Source organism: Tursiops truncatus, chromosome 7 (assembly GCF_011762595.2).
Source record: "Tursiops truncatus isolate mTurTru1 chromosome 7, mTurTru1.mat.Y, whole genome shotgun sequence".
NCBI lineage: Eukaryota > Metazoa > Chordata > Mammalia > Artiodactyla > Delphinidae > Tursiops > Tursiops truncatus.
Genome location: NC_047040.1, coordinates 35,445,482 through 35,465,067, shown reverse-complemented (window position 1 = coordinate 35,465,067; position 19,586 = coordinate 35,445,482). Strand labels below are relative to the sequence as shown.

Here is a 19,586-nt window from a genome sequence, read left to right as displayed (position 1 = left end):
TTTACTCCTTCTTACGTGTTTCTTAAGAGATAATTCGTGCAAGTAAGGTAACCTAAGATTTCTGTTGATTATGTGTCTTAAACTCGAATTATAATCTTGTTCATGAAATATTAGAAACTGTTTATCCATATCCTTTATTCGCTGTTCCTCTCTGAAACATTTTACTTTTCTATTAGAATCTGCTTTGAGCCTATTAAATGAGGTGTCTCTCGATGAATAACAGTCTACCTAGCCTTGGCAACTTATAATTTTCATGTTTTTTGCACAAACTGAGGATTCTGCCACTTAGGAGATATTAGCAAAAAAGACATACGGAGGGGAAAGTTGTGCTACTTTTCCCTTCTTTTCTTAAATCTTTCATCAGCAATCTGAATAAATGCAATGACACCCAGCTTTTATAAAACTGATCATTGATAAACCTCAATAATTAGCCTTTATGAAAGATGATGGAAAGTAATCACAAGATCAAATCAATTTAGAGAAATAATGAAAATAAGTTGAAAGCTTTAAGAATTTAAAAACACTTTTCTTACAAATATATAACATAAATAAAATAAATAGATGCATACATATATTTTACAATATTGAGATCATACTGTTTATACTACTTTATATCCTTTGGCCTTGACACTGGCTTTCTCTCTGCCTGAGACTACTGTCCACATCTCCACGTGGCTAACTGCCTCTCTCCCAGTCTTTGCTCCGACACTGCCTTCACTATGAGGCCTACTTTGGTTTATCCCATTTAAAAACTGTAGTTCAGGACCTCCCTGGTGGCGCAGTGGTTGAGAGTCCGCCTGCCGATGCAGGGGACACGGGTTCGTGCCCCGGTCCGGGAAGATCCCACGTGCCGCGTAGCGGCTGGGCCCATGAGCCATGGCCGCTGAGCCTGCGCGTCCGGAGCCTGTGCTCCGCAACAGGAGAGGCCACAGCGGTGAGAGGCACGCGTACGGCAAAAAAAAAAAAAAAAAAAAAAAACTGAACAGGACAATGGGAATCATGTGTCTGGGATGGGAGTGAACTACAGTTTTGTTTGTTTTTTTGGCTGTAGCACTTATTTTCTAACATACTATATAATTCTTTATTTATTAAGCTTGTTATTTACTGTCGCTCTCTTCACCCCTTCCCCACTGGAATGTAAACTCTTTTTTTTTTGGCTGCGTTGAGTCTTCGTTGCTGCTCGCAGGTTTTCTCTAGTTGCGGCGAGCGGGGGCTACTCTTCGTTGCGGTGCGCGGGCTTCTCACTGCGGTGGCTCCTCTTGTTGCGGAGCACGGGCTCTAGGTGCACGGGCTTCAGTAGTTGTGGTACGTGGGCTCAGTAGTTGTGGCTCACGGGCTCTAGAGCGCAGGCTCAATAGTTGTGGCACACGGGCTTAGCTGCTCCGCAGCATGTGAGATCTTCCTGGACCAGGGCTTGAACCTGTGTCCCCTGCATTGGCAGGCAGATTCTTAACCACTGCGCCACCAGGAAAATCCCTGGAATGTAAATTCTTTGAGGGCAAATAAATTCTATTTTCCCCACTGACGATAGTGCCTAGCACATACTAGATACTTGATAAATATTTGTTGCAGGGACTTCCCTAGTGGTCTAGTGGCTAAGACTCCACGCTCCCAATGCAGGGGGCTCTGGGTTCGATCCCTGGTCAGGGAACTAGCTCCCATATGCTGCAACTAAGAGTTCGCATGCCACAGCTAAGACCCGGCGCAGCCAAATAAATAAAAATATTAAAAAAAAATATTTGTTGCATTAATTAATAAACTGCAAATTCTCTCTACATTGTATTGTATTTTTCAAGTCTCTAAAAATTCTTCCAAACCTTCACACTTAATTGCTTGCATAATAGTCTTTCACCTAGGTATAGCTTATTTAATAATCACTCTCAAATACTGAACATTTACATTGTTTCCCGTATTTACTATTATAAATAGTTCTTTGATAAACATACTTGTGCATAAGTACATGTACTTTTTATTATTTCCTCAGGAATAAATCTATTTCCTTAAGATAAATCTATCACTAGAACTAGAATTTCTGCAAAGCAGTTACATATATTCTTGGAGCTCTTAATACACATCACCAACTCACTTCCAAAAAGTTTATACCAATTGATGCTACTGTTAGCAGCATGAGTGCCTCTAACTAAATCTTTATCAGTATCAAATTTTACCTTTAAAATACCATCTTTAAACATTTTTGTGCCAATCTTGGCATTTTAAAGTAAACTTAGGATTTTCAGATGTTGATGAAATTCTCCATGTAAATCACAGATCTCCACATGGAGTAAAAATAGAGAAGAAATTAGAAATCCCAGTGGCTTGTCCATTCCAATCAAACAATGTAAAATGGGTGAGATTATCCCAACACCAGACAACCATTAGGTGAGATGGGGGAGCAGTGTTCACTTTGGTTTAGACAATTACAAACCAAGTTTGTACTTAGAAGATTGAATATGATTAGTGATAACATGAACATTTAGTCTTTAACTCAGATATGCTTTTTAGAGTCCTCTAAAGTTCTCCCTAAATACCGACCCATTCAGTCTCATAGCAATGCAGAAAGAGAATGAAGTTTTTCCAGGGACTGCCTAATCCAATACTAAAGCCAGTTCTGTTCTCTAGTACTAGGATCCCTGCTTCTAATTCCTGTTCACTGACTGTAATCCCAGTCACTGGGCACTGCGCTGACAAGGTTTGTGAAATAATCCTTTCAGTCTTTAGTAAGGCCCAAATTAGAAGCCAGGAAATAGCTGTCTGAAAATTTAGTCACAAACTTACACTTCTACATTTGTGAGACAAATCGTGGGAAAATATGTGAGGTTCAAATTGGCAGGGAGCAATCAGCTTCTTCCTTTTTCCATAAGTAAAGACTAACACACAATTTTTTATAAATCTTTTCTCTAAATGGAAGGAAAAAATGGCCCCTTAGTACTGTGTTCGGCACTTAATAGACATTATTTCAACTTCACAGTCTCATGAGGGAGATGTAATTATTATGTCCATTTTATAGATATGGGAACTGAGGCTTAATGAGTTAAGGAACACTCTGAAGTCACACGGCCAATGAACAGCAAGGCCAGGATTCGAGCAGAGCCTCAAAGCCTGCACTGTTTTCATTGTACTGCTCTGCTTGATTATAGATATCATTGGTTTGAGAGCAGAATTCTGCACCAGGGATTAGTAACCAAAAGCCTATGGGTAACTGCACCATGGGGAAATGTGTTTCTTATGGTTGCCCACCTCTTGCTCCTTGGGGACCTAGTATCTTAGTAACGGCTAAAATATTAACTGACTATGAAAATGTTACCTAGCATGGTTTAATTTGTGATCCCTACAGAAGATACTTGAGGGTGAAAGAATTAAGACTCAAATAAATGGCACTAGGATGGTGAAGTGCAGTGAATGGGGATGGCATTTTGGATGGGGTGCTACTGCCTTTTCCGAAGGTAAGCTCTAAGCAAGGAGTGGGTCTGGAGTAGCAGAGAGAGGTAAGAGTTGGTGAGATCCAGGGGAAGGAAGAATACCATTCCCCATGTTTGTTCTCTCTGGCCTAGAGCCTGCTGTGTAGAAAAGCTTGTCTCCAGGGTGCCTCTAGAACTGACTTCCAGCTGTAAGCATCAACTTGGACACACTGGATGTTTAAGTGCTGAAAGACTTTCCTACCAGCTAAAAGTAAGCTCTACCCAAGTCCTGAGCCACCAAGTGTCCCCAGGATACACGCTCATGCCCAGCACAGCAGCGAGCCTCCAGGACCTGTCCTGGTGTCAACCATTCTCACCATCAGTGGCCACGCTGCAGGGCTCGTTATTTATCTTGAACATCACTCTTGGGGGCTCTCATGGAATATATGATGAGGGCTTCCAGCCTCTCTGGTCAGCTCATGAAGGCATGGGTAAGAAAGAGGCATGAGGAGACCTTCAACCAAGCCAAGAAGGAGCCCCAGCTAAAGCCCTCCTGTATTATGTGGGAGGGATCAAATGAAGGTGACCTCAGAATACTCAAGTTTAAAAACAAAAGCAGAGGGGCTTCCCTGGTGGCGCATGGTTAAGAATCTGCCTGCCAATGCAGGGGACATGGGTTCAAGCCCTGGTCCAGGAAGATCCCACATGCCGTGCAGCAACTAAGCCCGTGCGCCACAGCTACTGAGCCTGCACTCTAGAGCCCACAAGCCACAACTACTGAGCCCACAAGCCACAACTACTGAAGCCCGCGCGTCTAGAGCCCGTGCTCCACAACAAGAGAAGCCACTGCAATGAGAAGCCCGCACACCACAACAAAGAGTAGCCCCTGCTCGTTGCAACTAGAGAAAGCCTGTGTGTAGCAACGAAGACCCAATGCAGCCAAAAATAAATAAATTAAATAAATAAATTAAAAAACAACAACAACAACAAGAAAAGCAGAACAAAACCATACTGTGAACCTGTTAAACCACATCTTCGGGCAGGTGCAACTCCCAGGTCAGGTTTAAGAGCACTGAAATCCCTCCTTGTGAACCAGCCCAGTTGTTTCCTTCTCTGGACAAGAGTGCGCTTCTCAGGCAGGTCGGCCTCACCAAAGAAAAACACACTGCAGCCAGGAACATGCTGGACCAGATTCTCAGCAAGGTCTATGGACAGTGGGAAATTTTAACAAAATTAAATTAAAATCAGGCCTAATGAAAGAAAATAAAGCACATAATTTTCTTTATTTTATTGTGGTAAAATATATTTAACACAAAATTTACCATTTTAACCATTTCTAAGTGTACAGTTCAGTAGCATTAAGTGCGTTCCTATCGCTGTTATAACCATCACCACTAAAGCATATAATTCAAACAAATTTTAAAAATCAAAGTTTGAGCATAATTAATTTTCCCTTGAAGTTAGTCTCATAATAAAAAGTTTGTCTATGTACAAGGAGGCTAGAATTTCTAAGCCATTATGAATCTAATTCCGTAAGGAAAATTCATCACTAAGATTAATAAAATTGGTACCTTCAATTTTTTAACTATTTTATAACAGCCCCAAATTATGTATACTGTTAGGAGAAAGAAAAAGTTAAGAATACGGGGGCCAGATCTGCATTGTCCAATATGGTAACCCTTAGCTACACATTCCATTAAATTTTAATTTTAATTAATTAAATGAAATGCAATAAAAGTTAGTTTTTTCAGTTGCATGAGCCACATTTCAAGTGCTCAATAACCACATGTGGCCAGTGGTCTTCCTATTGGACAGTGCAGATACAGAACATTTCCATCATCACAGAAAGTTCTACTGGATAGTATTGGGTCAGATATTCTGTAAGGAAGCCTAGTATTTAAATATAATTTTATGGAGGCTACTCTCTGAATGACGTTTATTCATTCTCTTCTGCCATTTTTATATCTAGATTCTGTCTCTGACCTTATCTTTTCAAGGCAGATTACAGAATTACCTTCCTGTTTTTTCTAGAGAACTGCTTTAGGGGACTGCTGTTTGCAGCTGACAGCATGTTTTCATGGCACTAATCACAGTCCCCTGTAAGCAAGGATAGAGATAGCATAAATTTTTTTCTGATGTATAGATGCAGGTATTTGGGAATTTGGGTACTGGCCTGGGACAGCAGGACTGTGGGCCTCCCCTATTTGGAGGCCCATCATGGAACATCAGAGGCTGAGATGGGGCCTTTAGCCCCATAAGCACAGGAAACCTCTCCAACTACAATTCTGAAGGTTGGTTATTTGTTTGTTTCTAATGTAGACTGCTATGCTGATGGGAGGGGTGAAATGTGGAGGGCATTAAAAAAATTTTGTACCTCTGGGTTGTATGAAGTCTAGGGAAATGTTCTTTTTTAAAAATATTTATTTATTTATTATTAATTTAGTTTGGCTGCACCAGGTCTTAGTTGCGGCCCACGGGATCTTCGTTGAGGCATGTGGGATCTTTAGTTGCAGCATGTGCACTCTTAGTTGCGGCACGCATGCGGGATCTAGTTCCCTGACCAGGGATCGAACCAGGCCCCCTGCATTGGGAGTGCAGTCTTACGCACTGGACCACCAGGGAAGTCCCAGAGAAACATTCTTTCTCTGAGTCAGGTAGAGACTCTAGCACTAGAAGCCCGTGATATGTAGACACCACAAAGCCAAGATAATCTCCCAAATTTACTGAGTGAACTCTACTTCTTTAACACTACTTTAAGATACTAAAGGACCATGGGCTTCAGGGCGGGGGAGCAGGCAGATGCCAGTGACACAGTTAACAGAGGTTTAGGCATTGTAAAATAATGTTTAGGCAGTTACCTAAGTACTCCCCTCAAATCTGGAATGGCAGAGAGCAGGGGTGGCAGAAGAAAGGGAAAATGGTTTAGGAGACTTAGTTAAGACATCTTAACATCTGACAACTCTCCAAATTGTTTGGATCACCGTTATCTGCTCCAGCCATAACTTAGAGTGACTCACACTTTGGTTGTCACAGGAGCCTAAGACACAAACTGTGATGCTAAAGCCCCTCCCTCTAAATAGCAATAGTGTGACCTATTTCCTGGCTCTGCTCAGTTCTTGGCCTAGCCAGGCCAGCACCTCTATTTGGAACTACAGTTCTGGAGTATTGCATAAGTTTATAAAGCCCAGAATGCTGTAAAGGAGGATTCTTGGAGCCTGGTTCTTAAAGGGCAAAGCAGGGGGAGATATTTGCAGTAGCAACTCCCAGCTGTCAGCAGCTGGGGGGTTGAGGGCAGGGGTCCATTTTGGTTTAGTAGAATTAGCATATGCTTTTGAGGCCAGAAGATATTGGTTTGAACACCATTTCTGCTCCTTAATACCTGTTTGGGATCTTGAGCAATTTTTTTTGACATCTCTGAGCCTCAAGTTCTTTGTCTGTAAAGTGAAAATGAAAAAAAAAAAAAAAGCTTCCTCTAAAGCACCAACTCCTTATCTAGAAATCTGGCAATTAAAAGGAATAAAAATAAGCATTTATCCTGCCTTGCCTGTATAAACTGTATTTCAGGGTAGCCAGATAGCCTGAACTGATGAGGGAAAGATTTTTTAATAGAAAAAAATCTAACTAATAACTGTGGAAGAAATGATATGATTAGAAAATCACCATTTTGGAGACCCTAAGAAAATAACTGTTTCAGGCAAAGATCATCAATGGATAAAACCCTCATGAAAAGTCAATTAGGAACAAGGGCAATTCATCTTTGCATCACCAGATGTGAGATAATCAGACATTGTGGCTTCCTGATAGGACATGTATGAAGCTCACAGCCCACCTTTGAAGAAGTTTTGCCAAAAAAAAAAAAAAAAAAAAGAACTTTAACCCGATCAAGGGGCTAACTTAAAGTCTGTATGAAATGAGAGGGATAAAGAAACAAATTAAATGACACCACAAGGGAGCAAACAGATGATCCAGAATGTGGAAATTCCATAGGACAACTGACCTAGTTTCTGCAACCAGTGAATTGGAGGAAAAAAGGGGGGCGGGGAACTGGGCTAGATCAAAAGAGAAAGAGATACAACAATCACCTCAATATGTGAACCATGTGTAGATCCAGATTCAGACAAGCCCATCATAGAAAGACGTTTGCTTGGGTTATACACTGGATATTAGATGGTACCAAAAAACGATCATTTTGTTGGGTGTGATAATGGCATTGTGGCGATATAAGAAAATGTCCACATTGCTTACAGATATTTTAAATATGCAGGGGTGAAATAATATGATTTTTGGAACTTGCTTTAAAAAACCTTTAATAAAACTAAAGGAAAAAAGAGGGAGATAAAAAGAGAGGAAAGGAGAAAAAATAAAGGAAGTAAAGAAAAAAGAGGAGAGGGGGGAAGATGGTGGAAGAGTAAGACGCGGAGATCACCTTCCTCCCCACAGATACATCAGAAATACATCTACACGTGGAACAACTCCTACAGAACACCTACTGAACGCTGGCAGAAGACTTCAGACCTCCCAAAAGGCAAGAAACTCCCCACGTACCTGGGTAGGGCAAAAGAAAAAAGAATAAACAGAGACAAAAGAATAGGAACTGGACCTGCACCAGTGGGAGGGAGCTGTGAAGGAGGAAAGGTTTCCACACACTAGGAAGCCCCTCCGCGGGAGGAGACTGCGGGTGTTGGAGGGGGGAAGCTTCGGAGCCACGGAGGAGAGCACAGCACAGCAACAGGGGTGCAGAGGGCAAAGCGGAGAGATTCCCACACAGAGGATCGGTGCCGACCCGCACTCACCCACCACTCACCAGCCCGAGAGGCTTGTCTGCTACACCGCCGGGGCGGGCGGGGCTGGGAGTTCAGGCTCGGGCTTTGGTCGGAGTGCCGGGAGAGGACTGGGGTTGCCGGCGTGAACACAGCCTGCAGGGGGTTAGTGTGCCACGGCTGGCCGGGAGGGAGTCCGGGGAAAAGTCGGGACCTGCCGAAGAGGCAAGAGACTTTTTCTTCCCTCTGTTTCCTAGTGCGCGATGAGAGGGGATTAAGAGCGCTGCTTAAAGGAGCTCCAGAGACGGGTGCGAGCCGCGGCTAACAGCGCAGACCCCAGAGCTGGGCCATGAGATGCTAAGGCTGCTGCTGCCGCCACCAAGAAGCCTGTGTGCGAGCACAGGTCACTATCCACACCCCACTTCCGGGGAGCCTGTGCAGCCCGCCACCGCCAGGGTCCCAGGATCCAGGGACAACTTCCCCGGGAGAACGCACAGCGTGCCTCAGGTTGGTGCAACATCACGCCGGCCTCTGTGCTGCAGGCTCGCCCCGCACTCTGTGCCCCTCCCTCCCCCCGGCCTGAGTGAGCCAGAGCCCCCGAATCAGCTGCTCCTTTAACCCCGTCCTGTCTGAGCGAAGAACAGACTCCCTTAGGCGACCTACACGCAGAGGCTGGGCCAAATCCAAAGCTGAGCCCCGGGAGCTGTGAGAACAAAGAAGAGAAAGGGAAATCTCTCCCAGCAGCCTCAGAAGCAGCGGATTAAATCTCCACAATCAACTTGATGTACCCTGCATTTGTGGAATACATGAAAAGACAACGAATCATCCCAAATTGAGGAGGTGGACTTAGCAAGATTTATGATTTTTTCCCCTTTTCCTCTTTTTGTGAGCGTGTATGTGTATGCTTCTGTGTGAGATTTTGTCTGTATAGCTTTGCTTTCACCATTTGTCCTACGGTTCTATCCGTCCATTTTTTTGTTGTTGTTGTTTTTTTGGGTTTTTTTACTTAAAAAAATTTTTTTTCTTAAAAATTATTTTTTATTTTAATAAGTTTATTTTATTTTATCTTACTTTATTTTATTTTCTTTTATCCTCCTTCTTACTTTCTACTTTTGCTCTCTTTTATTCTGAGCCGCGTGGATGAAAGGCTCTTGGTGCTGCAGCCAGGAGTCAGTGCTGTGCCTCTGAGGTGGGAGAGCCAACTTCAGGACACTGGTCCACAAGAGACCTCCCAGCTCCACATAATATCAAACAGCAAAAATCTCCCAGAGATCTCCATCTCAACACCAGCACCCAGCTTCACTCAAAGACCAGCAAGCTACAGTGCTGGACACCCTATGCCAAACAACTAGCAAGACAGGAACACAACCCCACCCATTAGCAGAGAGGCTGCCTAAAATCATAATAAGTCCACAGACACCCCAAAACACACCACCAGACGTGGACTTGCCTACCAGAAAGACAAGATCCAGCCTCATCCACCAGAACACAGGCACTAGTCCCCTCCACCAGGAAGCATACACAAACCACTGAACCAACCTTAGCCACTGGAGACAGACACCAAAAACAATGGGAACTACGAACCTGCAGCCTGCAAAAAGGAGACCCCAAACACAGTAAGTTAAGCAAAATGAGAAGACAGAAAAACACACAGCAGATGAAGGAGCAAGATAAAAACCCACCAGACCTAACAAATGAAGAGGAAATAGGCAGTCTACCTGAAAAAGAATTCAGAATAATGATAGTAAAGATGATCCAAAATCCTGGATATAGAATAGAGAAAATGCATGAAACATTTAACAAGGACCTAGAAGAACTAAAGATGAAACAAGCAATGATGAACAACACAATAAATGAAATTAAAAACACTCTAGATGGGATCCATAGCAGAATAACTGAGGCAGAAGAACGGATAAGTGACCCGGAAGATAAAATAGTGGAAATAACTACTGCAGAGCAGAATAAAGAAAAAAGAACGAAAAGAACTGAGGACAGTCTCAGAGACCTCTGGGATAACATTAAATGCACCAATATTCGAATCATAGGGGTTCCAGAAGAAGAAGAGAAAAAGAAAGGGACTGAGAAAATATTTGAAGAGATTATAGTTGAAAACTTCCCTAATATGGGAAAGGAAATAGTTAATCAAGTCCAGGAAGCACAGAGAGTCCCATACAGGATAAATCCAAGGAGAAACACGCCAAGACACATATTAATCAAACTGTCAAAAATTAAATACAAAGAAAACATATTAAAAGCAGCAAGGGAAAAACAACAAATAGCACACAAGGGAATCCCCATAAGGTTAACAGCTGATCTTTCAGCAGAAACTCTGCTAGCCAGAAGGGGCTGGCAGGACATATTTAAAGTGATGAAGGAGAAAAACCTACAACCAAGATTACTCTACCCAGCAAGGATCTCACTCAGATTTAATGGAGAAATTAAAACCTTTACAGACAAGCAAAAGCTGAGAGAGTTCAGCACCACCAAACCAGCTTTACAACAAATGCTAAAGGATCTTCTCTAGGCAAGAAAGACAAGAGAAGGAAAAGACCTACAATAACAAACCCCAAACAATTGACAAAATGGGAATAGAAACATACATATCGATAATTACCTCTAATGTAAATGGATTAAATGCTCCCACCAAAAGCCACAGACTGGCTGAATGAATACAAAAACAAGACCCATATATATGCTGTCTTCAAGAGACCCACTTCAGACCTAGAGACACATACACACTGAAAGTGAGGGGATGGAAAAAGATATTCCATACAAATGGAAACCAAAAGAAAGCTGGAGTAGCAATTATCATATCAGACAAAATAGAGTTTAAATAAAGACTATTAGAAGAGACAAAGGCAGACACTACATAATGATCAAGGGATCCATCCAAGAAGAAGATATAACAATTGTAAATATTTATGCATCCAACATAAGAGCACCTCAATACATAAGGCAAATACTAACAGCCATAAAAGGGGAAATCGACAGTAACACATTCATAGTAGGGGACTTTAACACCCCACTTTAACCAATGGACAGATCGTCCAAAATGAAAATAAATAAGGAAACACAAGCTTTCAATGATACATTAAACAAGATGGACTTAATTGATATAGGACATTTCATCCAACAACAACAGAATACACATTTTTCTCAAGTGCTCATGGAACATTCTCCAGGATAAATCATATCTTGGGTCACAAATCAAGCCTTGGTAAATTTAGAGGAAACGGAAATCGTATCAATATCTTTACTGATGACATTGCTATGAGACTAGATATCAATTATAGGAAAAGATCTATAAAAAATACAAACACATGGAGGCTAAACAATACACTACTTAATAACGAACTGATCACTGAAGAAATCAAAGAGGAAATCAAAAAATACCTAGAAACAAATGACAATGGAGACACGATGACCCAAAACCTATGGGATGCAGCAAAAGCAGTTCTAAGAGGAAAGTTTATAGCAATGCAATCCTACCTTAAGAAACAGGAAACATCTCGAATAAACAACCTAACCTTGCACCTAAAGCTATTAGAGAAAGAAGAATAAAAAAACCCCAAAGTTAAAACAAGGAAAGAAATCATAAAGATCAGATCAGAAATAAATGAAAAAGAAATGAAGGAAACGATAGCAAAGATCAATAAAACTAAAGCTGGTTCTTTGAGAAGATAAACAAAATTGATAAACCATTAGCCAGACTCATCGAGAAAAAAAGGGAGAAGACTCAAATCGATAGAATTAGAAATGAAAAAGGAGAAGTAACAACTGACACTTCAGAAATACAAAAGATCATGAGAGATTACTACAAGCAACTCTATGTCAATAAAATGGACAAACTGGAAGAAATGCACAGATTCTTAGAAATGCACAACCTGCCAAGAGTGAATCAGGAAGAATTAGAAAATATGAATAGACCAATCACAAGCACTGAAATTGAAACTGTGATTAAAAATCTTCCAACAAACAAAAGCCCAGGAACAGATGGCTTCACAGGCGAATTCTACTAAACATTTAGATGAGGGCTAACACCTATCCTTCTCAAACTCTTCCAAAATATAGCAGAGGGAGGAACACTCCCAAACTCATTCTACGAGGCCACCATCACCCTGATACCAAAACCAGACAAGGATGTAACAAAGAAAGAAAACTACAGGCCAATATCACTGATGAACATAGATGCAAAAATCCTCAACAAAATACTAGCAAACAGAATCCAACAGACATTAAAAGCATCATACACCATGATCAAGTGGGGTTTATTCCAGGAATGCAAGGATTCTTCAATATACGCAAATCAATCAATGTGCTACACCATATTAACAAACTGAAGGAGAAAAACCATATGGTCATCTCAATAGATGCAGAGAAAGCTTTCCACAAAATTCAACACCCACTTATGATAAAAACTCTTCAGAAAGTAGGCATAGAGGGAACTTTCCTCAACATAATAAAGGCCATATATGACAAACCCACAGCCAACATGTCCTCAATGGTGAAAAACTGAAAGCATTTCCAGAAAGATCAGGAACAAGACAAGGTTGCCCACTCTCACCACTCTTATTCAAGATAGTTTTGGAACTTTTAGCCACAGCAATCAGAGAAGAAAAGAAAATAAAAGGAATCCAAATCAGAAAAGAACTAAAGCTGTCACTGTTTGCAGATGACATGATACTATACACAGAGAATCCTAAAGAGGCTACCAGAAAACTACAAGGGCTAATCAATGAATTTGGTAAAGTAGCAGAATACAAAATTAATGCACAGAAATCTCTGGCGTTCCTATACACTAGTGATGAAAAATCTGAAAGTGAAATCAAGAAAACACTCCCATTTACCACTGCAAAAAAAAGAATAAAATATCTAGGAATAAACCTACCTAAGGAGACAAAAGACCTGTATGCAGAAAATTATACGACACTGATGAAAGAAATTAAAGATGATACAAATAGATGGAGAGATATACCATGTTCTTGGATAGGAAGAATCAACATTGTGAAAATGACTCTACTACCCAGAGCAATCTATAGATTCACTGCAATCCCTATCAAACTACCAATGGCATTTTTCACAGAACTAGAACCAAAAATTTCACAATTTGTATGGAAACACAAAAGAACCCGAATAGCCAGAGCAATCTTGAGAACGAAAAATGGAGCTGGAGGAATCAGGCTCCCTGACTTCAGACTATACTACAAAGCTACAGTAATCAAGACAGTATGGTACTGGCACAAAAACAGAAATATAGACCAATGGAACAGGATAGAAAGCCCAGAGATAAACCCACGCACATATGGTCACCTTATCTTTGATAAAAGAGGCAGGAATGTATAGTGGAGAAAGGACAGCCTCTTCAATAAGTGGTGCTGGGAAAACTAGACAGGTACATGTAAAAGTATGAGATTAGATCACTCCCTAACACCATACACAAAAATAAGCTCAAAATGGATTAAAGACCTAAATGTAAGGCCAGAAACTATCAGACTCTTACAGGAAAACATAGGCAGAACACTCTATGACATAAATCACAGCAAGATTCTTTTTGACCCACCTCCTAGAGAAATGGAAATAAAAACAAAAATAAACAAATGGGACCTAAGGAAACTTCAAAGCTTTTGCACAGCAAAGGAAACCATAAACAAGACCAAAAGACAACCCTCAGAATGGGAGAAAATATTTGCAAATGAAGCAACTGACAAAGGATTCATCTCCAAAATTTATAAGCAGCTCATGCAGCTCAATAACAAAAAAACAAACAACGCAATCCAAAAATGGGCAGAAGACCTAAATAGACATTTCTCCAAAGAAGATATAGAGACTGCCAACAAACACATGAAAGAATGCTCAACATCATTAATCATTAGAGAAATGCAAATCAAAACTACAATGAGATATCATCTCACACTGGTCAGAATGGCCATCATCAAAAAATCTAGAAACAATAAATGCTGGAGAGGGTGTGGAGAAAAGGGAACACTCTTGCACTGCTGGTAGGAATGTGAATTGGTACAGCCACTATGGAGAACAGTATGGAGGTTCCTTAAAAAACTACAAATAGAACTACCATATGATCCAGCAATCCCACTATTGGGCATATACCCTGAGAAAACCATAATTCAAAAAGAGTCATCTACCACAGTGTTCCTTGCAGCTCTATTTACAATAGCCAGGACATGGAAGCAACCTAAGTGTCCATCAACAGATGAATGGATAAAGAAGATGTGGCACATATATACAATGGAATATTACTCAGCCATAAAAAGAAACGAAACTGAGTTATTTGTAGTGAGGTGGATGGACCTAGAGTCTGTCATACAGAGTGAAGTAAGTCAGAAAGAGAAAGACAAATACCATATGCTAACACATATATATGGAATCTAAGAAAAGAAAATGTCATGAAGAACCTAGGGATAGGACAGGAATAAAGGCACAGACCTACTAGAGCATGGACTTGAGGATATGGCGGGGGGAGGGTAAGCTGTGACAAAGTGAGAGAGTGGCATGGACATATATACACTACCAAACGTAAAACAGATAGCTAGTGGGAAGCAACCGCATAGCACAGGGAGATCAGCCCGGTGCTTTGTGACCACCTAGATGGGTGGGATAGGGAGGGTGGGAGGGAGGGAGATGCAAGAGGGAAGAGATATGGGAACATGTGTATATGTATAACTGATTCACTTTGTTATAAGCAGAAACTAACACACCATTATAAAGCAATTATACTCCAGTGAAGATGTAAAATAAAATAAAATAATAAATAAATAAATAATAAAAGAAAAAAGAAAGAAAAGAAACCACCTCATAGAATGGATACAGAGATTAAGATTAGATAAACTAAGAAAAGCATCTAGCACAATGCCTGGTGCACAGTAGCCAGGGTATGTTGCTTCCTTTCCCTTCTGTGAGCCTACACCACTGTTCTAAATTCTGAAAATTCTGAATACCTTCCTGGACTGGTGTGTCCCTACTTACTAGAAATCCCCATATATTTTAACAACACTTCTCTTCCATTATCTCTTCTATACCAATTCATGTCAGAAGGAATCAAATTTAATTTTTACTCTCCAATGAAGAAAAAAAGATATTTCATTATTCTCATACAATGAAAAGACCACCAAAGCCAAAATGATATTTAGCAATAGAGACAGCACATTATACTCTTCATACTCAAGGAAATATCTTTTATGTTTCTAATGATTGCAAGCCAAGGGCCCAAGGTAGGTATTTGTAATGTAGCTGAAGAGTAAAATTCAGATTGCCTGCATTTCAAAGAAATGTCTCAAATTTAGTCAGAAGAATAGTTACTAGCAAGCTATTTTATTTGTTATATAAATTGCATTCAAAAAACTGGTTTTAATTGTATCATTTTATTTTCACAATTAATCTATGTAAAAATTATCCCCTGTACTGTAATTTCAAATGCTCACATCATGCAAACAAACAGGCCTGTTAAAGGAGATAAAAATTTTGAATCTTCAAGGTCAAGTCTCACAGTTTTCTAATAAGTGACATTATTATTTAAAGCAACAGTTCTGTGTGCATTTCCCATAAAGCGACTGTTCCCCGCGACAGTGAAGTCAAGCATTTCCAGAGCAGGAACTTTTCACATTTTCAATGAGTCCCAAGAAACCAGAATTTCTGAGCTTATCCCTGCTTTGTTATTGTGCTCCCCCTCCACTGAAATTCATTTCTCCCTCTCATGTTCATGTAGTATTTTATAGCTTTTATGGATAGAATATCAAATCTAATCTACTTGTATTATATAGTTAATCATGGACTTTTGTTTCTCCACCTAGGTTTCAAACTCCTAAAACTATCAACATTTGTTAAGGTGAATGAATTGAATTTGGTTCCTAAGCACTTTGCAGATGCTGGACGCTGCAAACCTGAAATAGCAGCATCCATTCCAAACCTACACAGGAGAGTAAGGGGTCACTATGCTAACAAAATGAGAACAGGGTTTAAGACCAGCAGGTGTACGACGTACCCCTAGTGAGAAACCGTGCAATCAATTTCCCACCACCGGCATCATGTTTTATGAGCTCTTCTCCAGCCCCCAGCTGTCAGAGTCACCTGCAGCTGTGGTCTACCTGAGACAGTAAGTAATGTCAGACAGGAAAAATATGTGAATCACCTTGTGCTGACAGAGTATGATGTCATCATGCCGGCTTGAAACAGGTAAAGCAGCTTCCTAAATTGCTATTAAAGGACAAATATTTTCCAGTTTTTCTTCCATTCTTGACAAGTTTTCCCCACCACTATTATTAGCACTTCTGATCTTTCCATTTTCACAAGTCATATTCTAAAAAGGCTAATTTAATATTTTTTAATATAATTTAACCTTTATGGTTGGCTGATTACATGTACTCGAAAATGATTTTTAGTCATTTCTATGCATGTATATCTATCACTTTCAGCCTTAACTTTAGAGACTTCTATGAGTTTGCTTATTCCTCTTTGCAAAAGGAGGATCAGCACAATGAGACAGGAAAGTTCAAGCTTCATATCCTCAACACAAATGTTTGTTTCTGAGCCTGTAACAGACCCAACTATGGCCGAAATGTAGTATTATATTGAGAATGTACAATATTTAAGACAGTATTTAAGAATCTCCTTCATTAAATGTATTTGTCTGCCTTACGCTAACACGCACCTCATGTCTACAGAGGTATTGATATCATTCTTTCCCCTTCTGCTTTTGTTTCTTTCAGAAGCATTTTAGGACTACTGGTATAAATGGAGTTGAGATTTAACTGTTAAACAGAATTGCATTTCAGCAGCTCAAGGAACATAACTGATATGCTTGGTTTTGTTACACTTTTGATAGCAGTCAAAATGCACAGCTAGGAAAAGCCTCAAGCCTGTCATTCCCTTTCCTCTAGGAATAAATTCTATTTCCCCTGGCCCGTGTAGCTTATTATTATTTTTTTTCAACCAGAACTCTAATGATACTCAAAAAAGTCTACTGACACATTCTCATAAGTACATACATACCAATCAAAAAGGGTATTTTTCAACTGACACATTCTCATAAGTACATACATACCAATCAAAAAGGGTATTTTTCAACCCCATCACCTCATACTCAACAAAAAGCAAAGGGAAAAAAGCACAGAATCTAAAAATTAAACTGGGTGCTAGACTTGAAATCTTAGAAGCATCCTCTAGTTTTAGTATAGCTCTCTTAATATAGCCAAGTTTTTTGTTTAGTTGATTTTTTTATTTATGTATTTTTTAATGAAAAGGAAAAATAAGATCCTCTACCAGAAGCCATAAAAATCTCTCAGATGGTAACACAGATAGCCCTAAAAGTTTTTGCCTAAATTCATACACATACCTAAAATAAAACTGGCTGATTAATCTTGCTACAGTACTCTGAAAAGGAAGACATTTGAAAATACAGTGTAGTTGTGATGCTGCACTGCCTCTAATTAAGTGCAGACTAGGAAAAATTATTCTTAGTTTAGTCTATGGAAGGGAGGTGGTGGAAATTTCTCTTTGCAATTCAAAATTATTTTAAAGATGGAGTGTTTCTTTTCCAATGTCTTCATTAAACAGAGCTGTTAAGAATTGTCTCCCAACCATCCCCAAAGAGCACAAAGCTACCCAGTATTCACCCCATATGCTCGGCTTTGAAGTGTGAAGCTGTGACCATCCTACCAGACTCTTACGCCACCATCAAAGCCATCTCATTACGCCCAGCGCTGAGAGTTAAAGCACGGGGCCTTAACCACTCCAACACACACACTGCATTAACAAAGTAACCGCAATATTCCTCCCCCACATGGCTAGAACTTGAAGAAATTTTTACCATATGTACACATGCACGAGATACGAAAATTTATTGTGCTAGAACATCATTGAGAAGTACATTAAACATGCTGACTAGAACTGGATGTTATTCTAAGGCACTGGAAAAAAATAAAATGCAGCTGATCTTTATGATGAAAGAACAGAAACATTAGACTGAAAAACAAGATCAAGTGCAATTCCTAAATTGCATTTCTACTGACACATTCTGTTGCCTGTTCTTTCTTGAGGGAGCAGAAAACAATTTAGGGGGTAAAACAAAACTCTACTGCGTATCACTGGATGCTACTGTTTACTCTATCACGTTTCATTTCTAAAGGACAAATAAACTTACAAATAATGCAATGCTGATAACAGCGTCTATAATTCGAAACAAACAGTACTTGCTAAGAGAAAGTAATTTTACTGTGTTTCTGAGCTGTCAATTTACCATTGGCATGGCAGTAAAAAATAAAATGCAAAGAAGAAACTTGTTATGTATTAATGGAAATGAGGTCAGGATAGGCATTTGATTAATTTTCATATAAAAATTAATCTGTAAAAATATTTTGAAATGTTTGTACCTAATGATCCATTCCTTTTTATTTGCTCTAGAGAAATCCTTACATTTGTATACAAGAAAGTATATTCAAGAGTGTTCACTGCTACACTATTTGTATTAGAAAAAATGAGAAACAATCTAAGTGTCTATAAATAGGGGAATAGAAAAAATGTAATATATGCATACTATGATAACTATACAGCAGTTAAAAGGAATGAGCTACATGTAACACCATGGATAAATTTCCAAGCTATCTTGCCGAATAAAAGTTATAGTATAAGAATCTGAAAAGAGAATGTGTATATATATATATATATATATATATATATATATATATATATATAAATATAAAACTGAAGCACTTTGCTGTACACCTGAAACTAACACAACACTGTAAATCAGCTATACTTCAATAAAAAAATTAAATTAAATTAAAAAATTTTAAAAGTATAGTACAATAGCATTTATACTACAAACACGTACAAGAAATACTATATTGGATTTATGAGTACATACATAGGTATAAATAAAAGCATGGGGAAAATTCTGGATTGAGTGTGAGCATATGATAACCATAACTCAGAGGGGTGGTTCAGGGAACCAGGAATATAGTTGATGGCCAGAGGTGAACTTTAACCTTACCTGTAATGTTTGAAATTCTGAAAAAGAGAATTAAAAGTTCCAGGCAAGGTCTGGCAAATAAACAGTTGTGAGGATCCTTTGTTCTGCTGCTGTCTAGATGGAAAACTATGAGTAAGTTTCTTAATATTTCTACGTCTGTTTTCTAGCTATAGAATGAAAAAATTGGACCTATCCTCTATCCTTATCAAAAACATAAGAATTATGTGCCCCCAAACCCTTAGTAAACCACACAATTTCATGGAGATATAGGTATCCATAAAAATATGGTATATTAGTAGTCTGGGACATATTTTACACATATGTCTTCCTTCCTTCCTTCCTCTCTCCCTCCCTCCCTCCCTTCCTTTCTTTCTATTTTTTTTTTTGGCTGCACTGCATGGCTTGTGGGATCTCAGTTCCCCGACCAGGGACTGAACCCGGGCC

At 39.6% G+C, this 19,586-nt stretch overlaps 1 protein-coding gene across 9 annotated transcripts in view; it reads right to left on the bottom strand.

Annotated features, from left to right (window-relative positions):
* FTCDNL1 (formiminotransferase cyclodeaminase N-terminal like) overlaps window positions 1-19,586 on the bottom strand; it is a 109,017-nt gene that overhangs the window by 22,564 nt on the left and 66,867 nt on the right. For 8 of the 9 annotated variants that reach the window (XR_004527397.2, XR_004527398.2, XM_073807433.1 and 5 more), the window contains one exon: window positions 4,418-4,603. The exons of the other annotated variant lie outside the window; for it this stretch is intronic. Coding sequence is in view for 6 of the 8 variants with exons in the window: in XM_073807433.1 (XP_073663534.1) it covers window positions 4,418-4,603 (186 nt within the window). In the remaining 2 variants the exon portion in view is untranslated. The remainder of the gene's footprint in view (window positions 1-4,417; window positions 4,604-19,586) is intronic. 9 annotated transcript variants of the gene reach the window in all.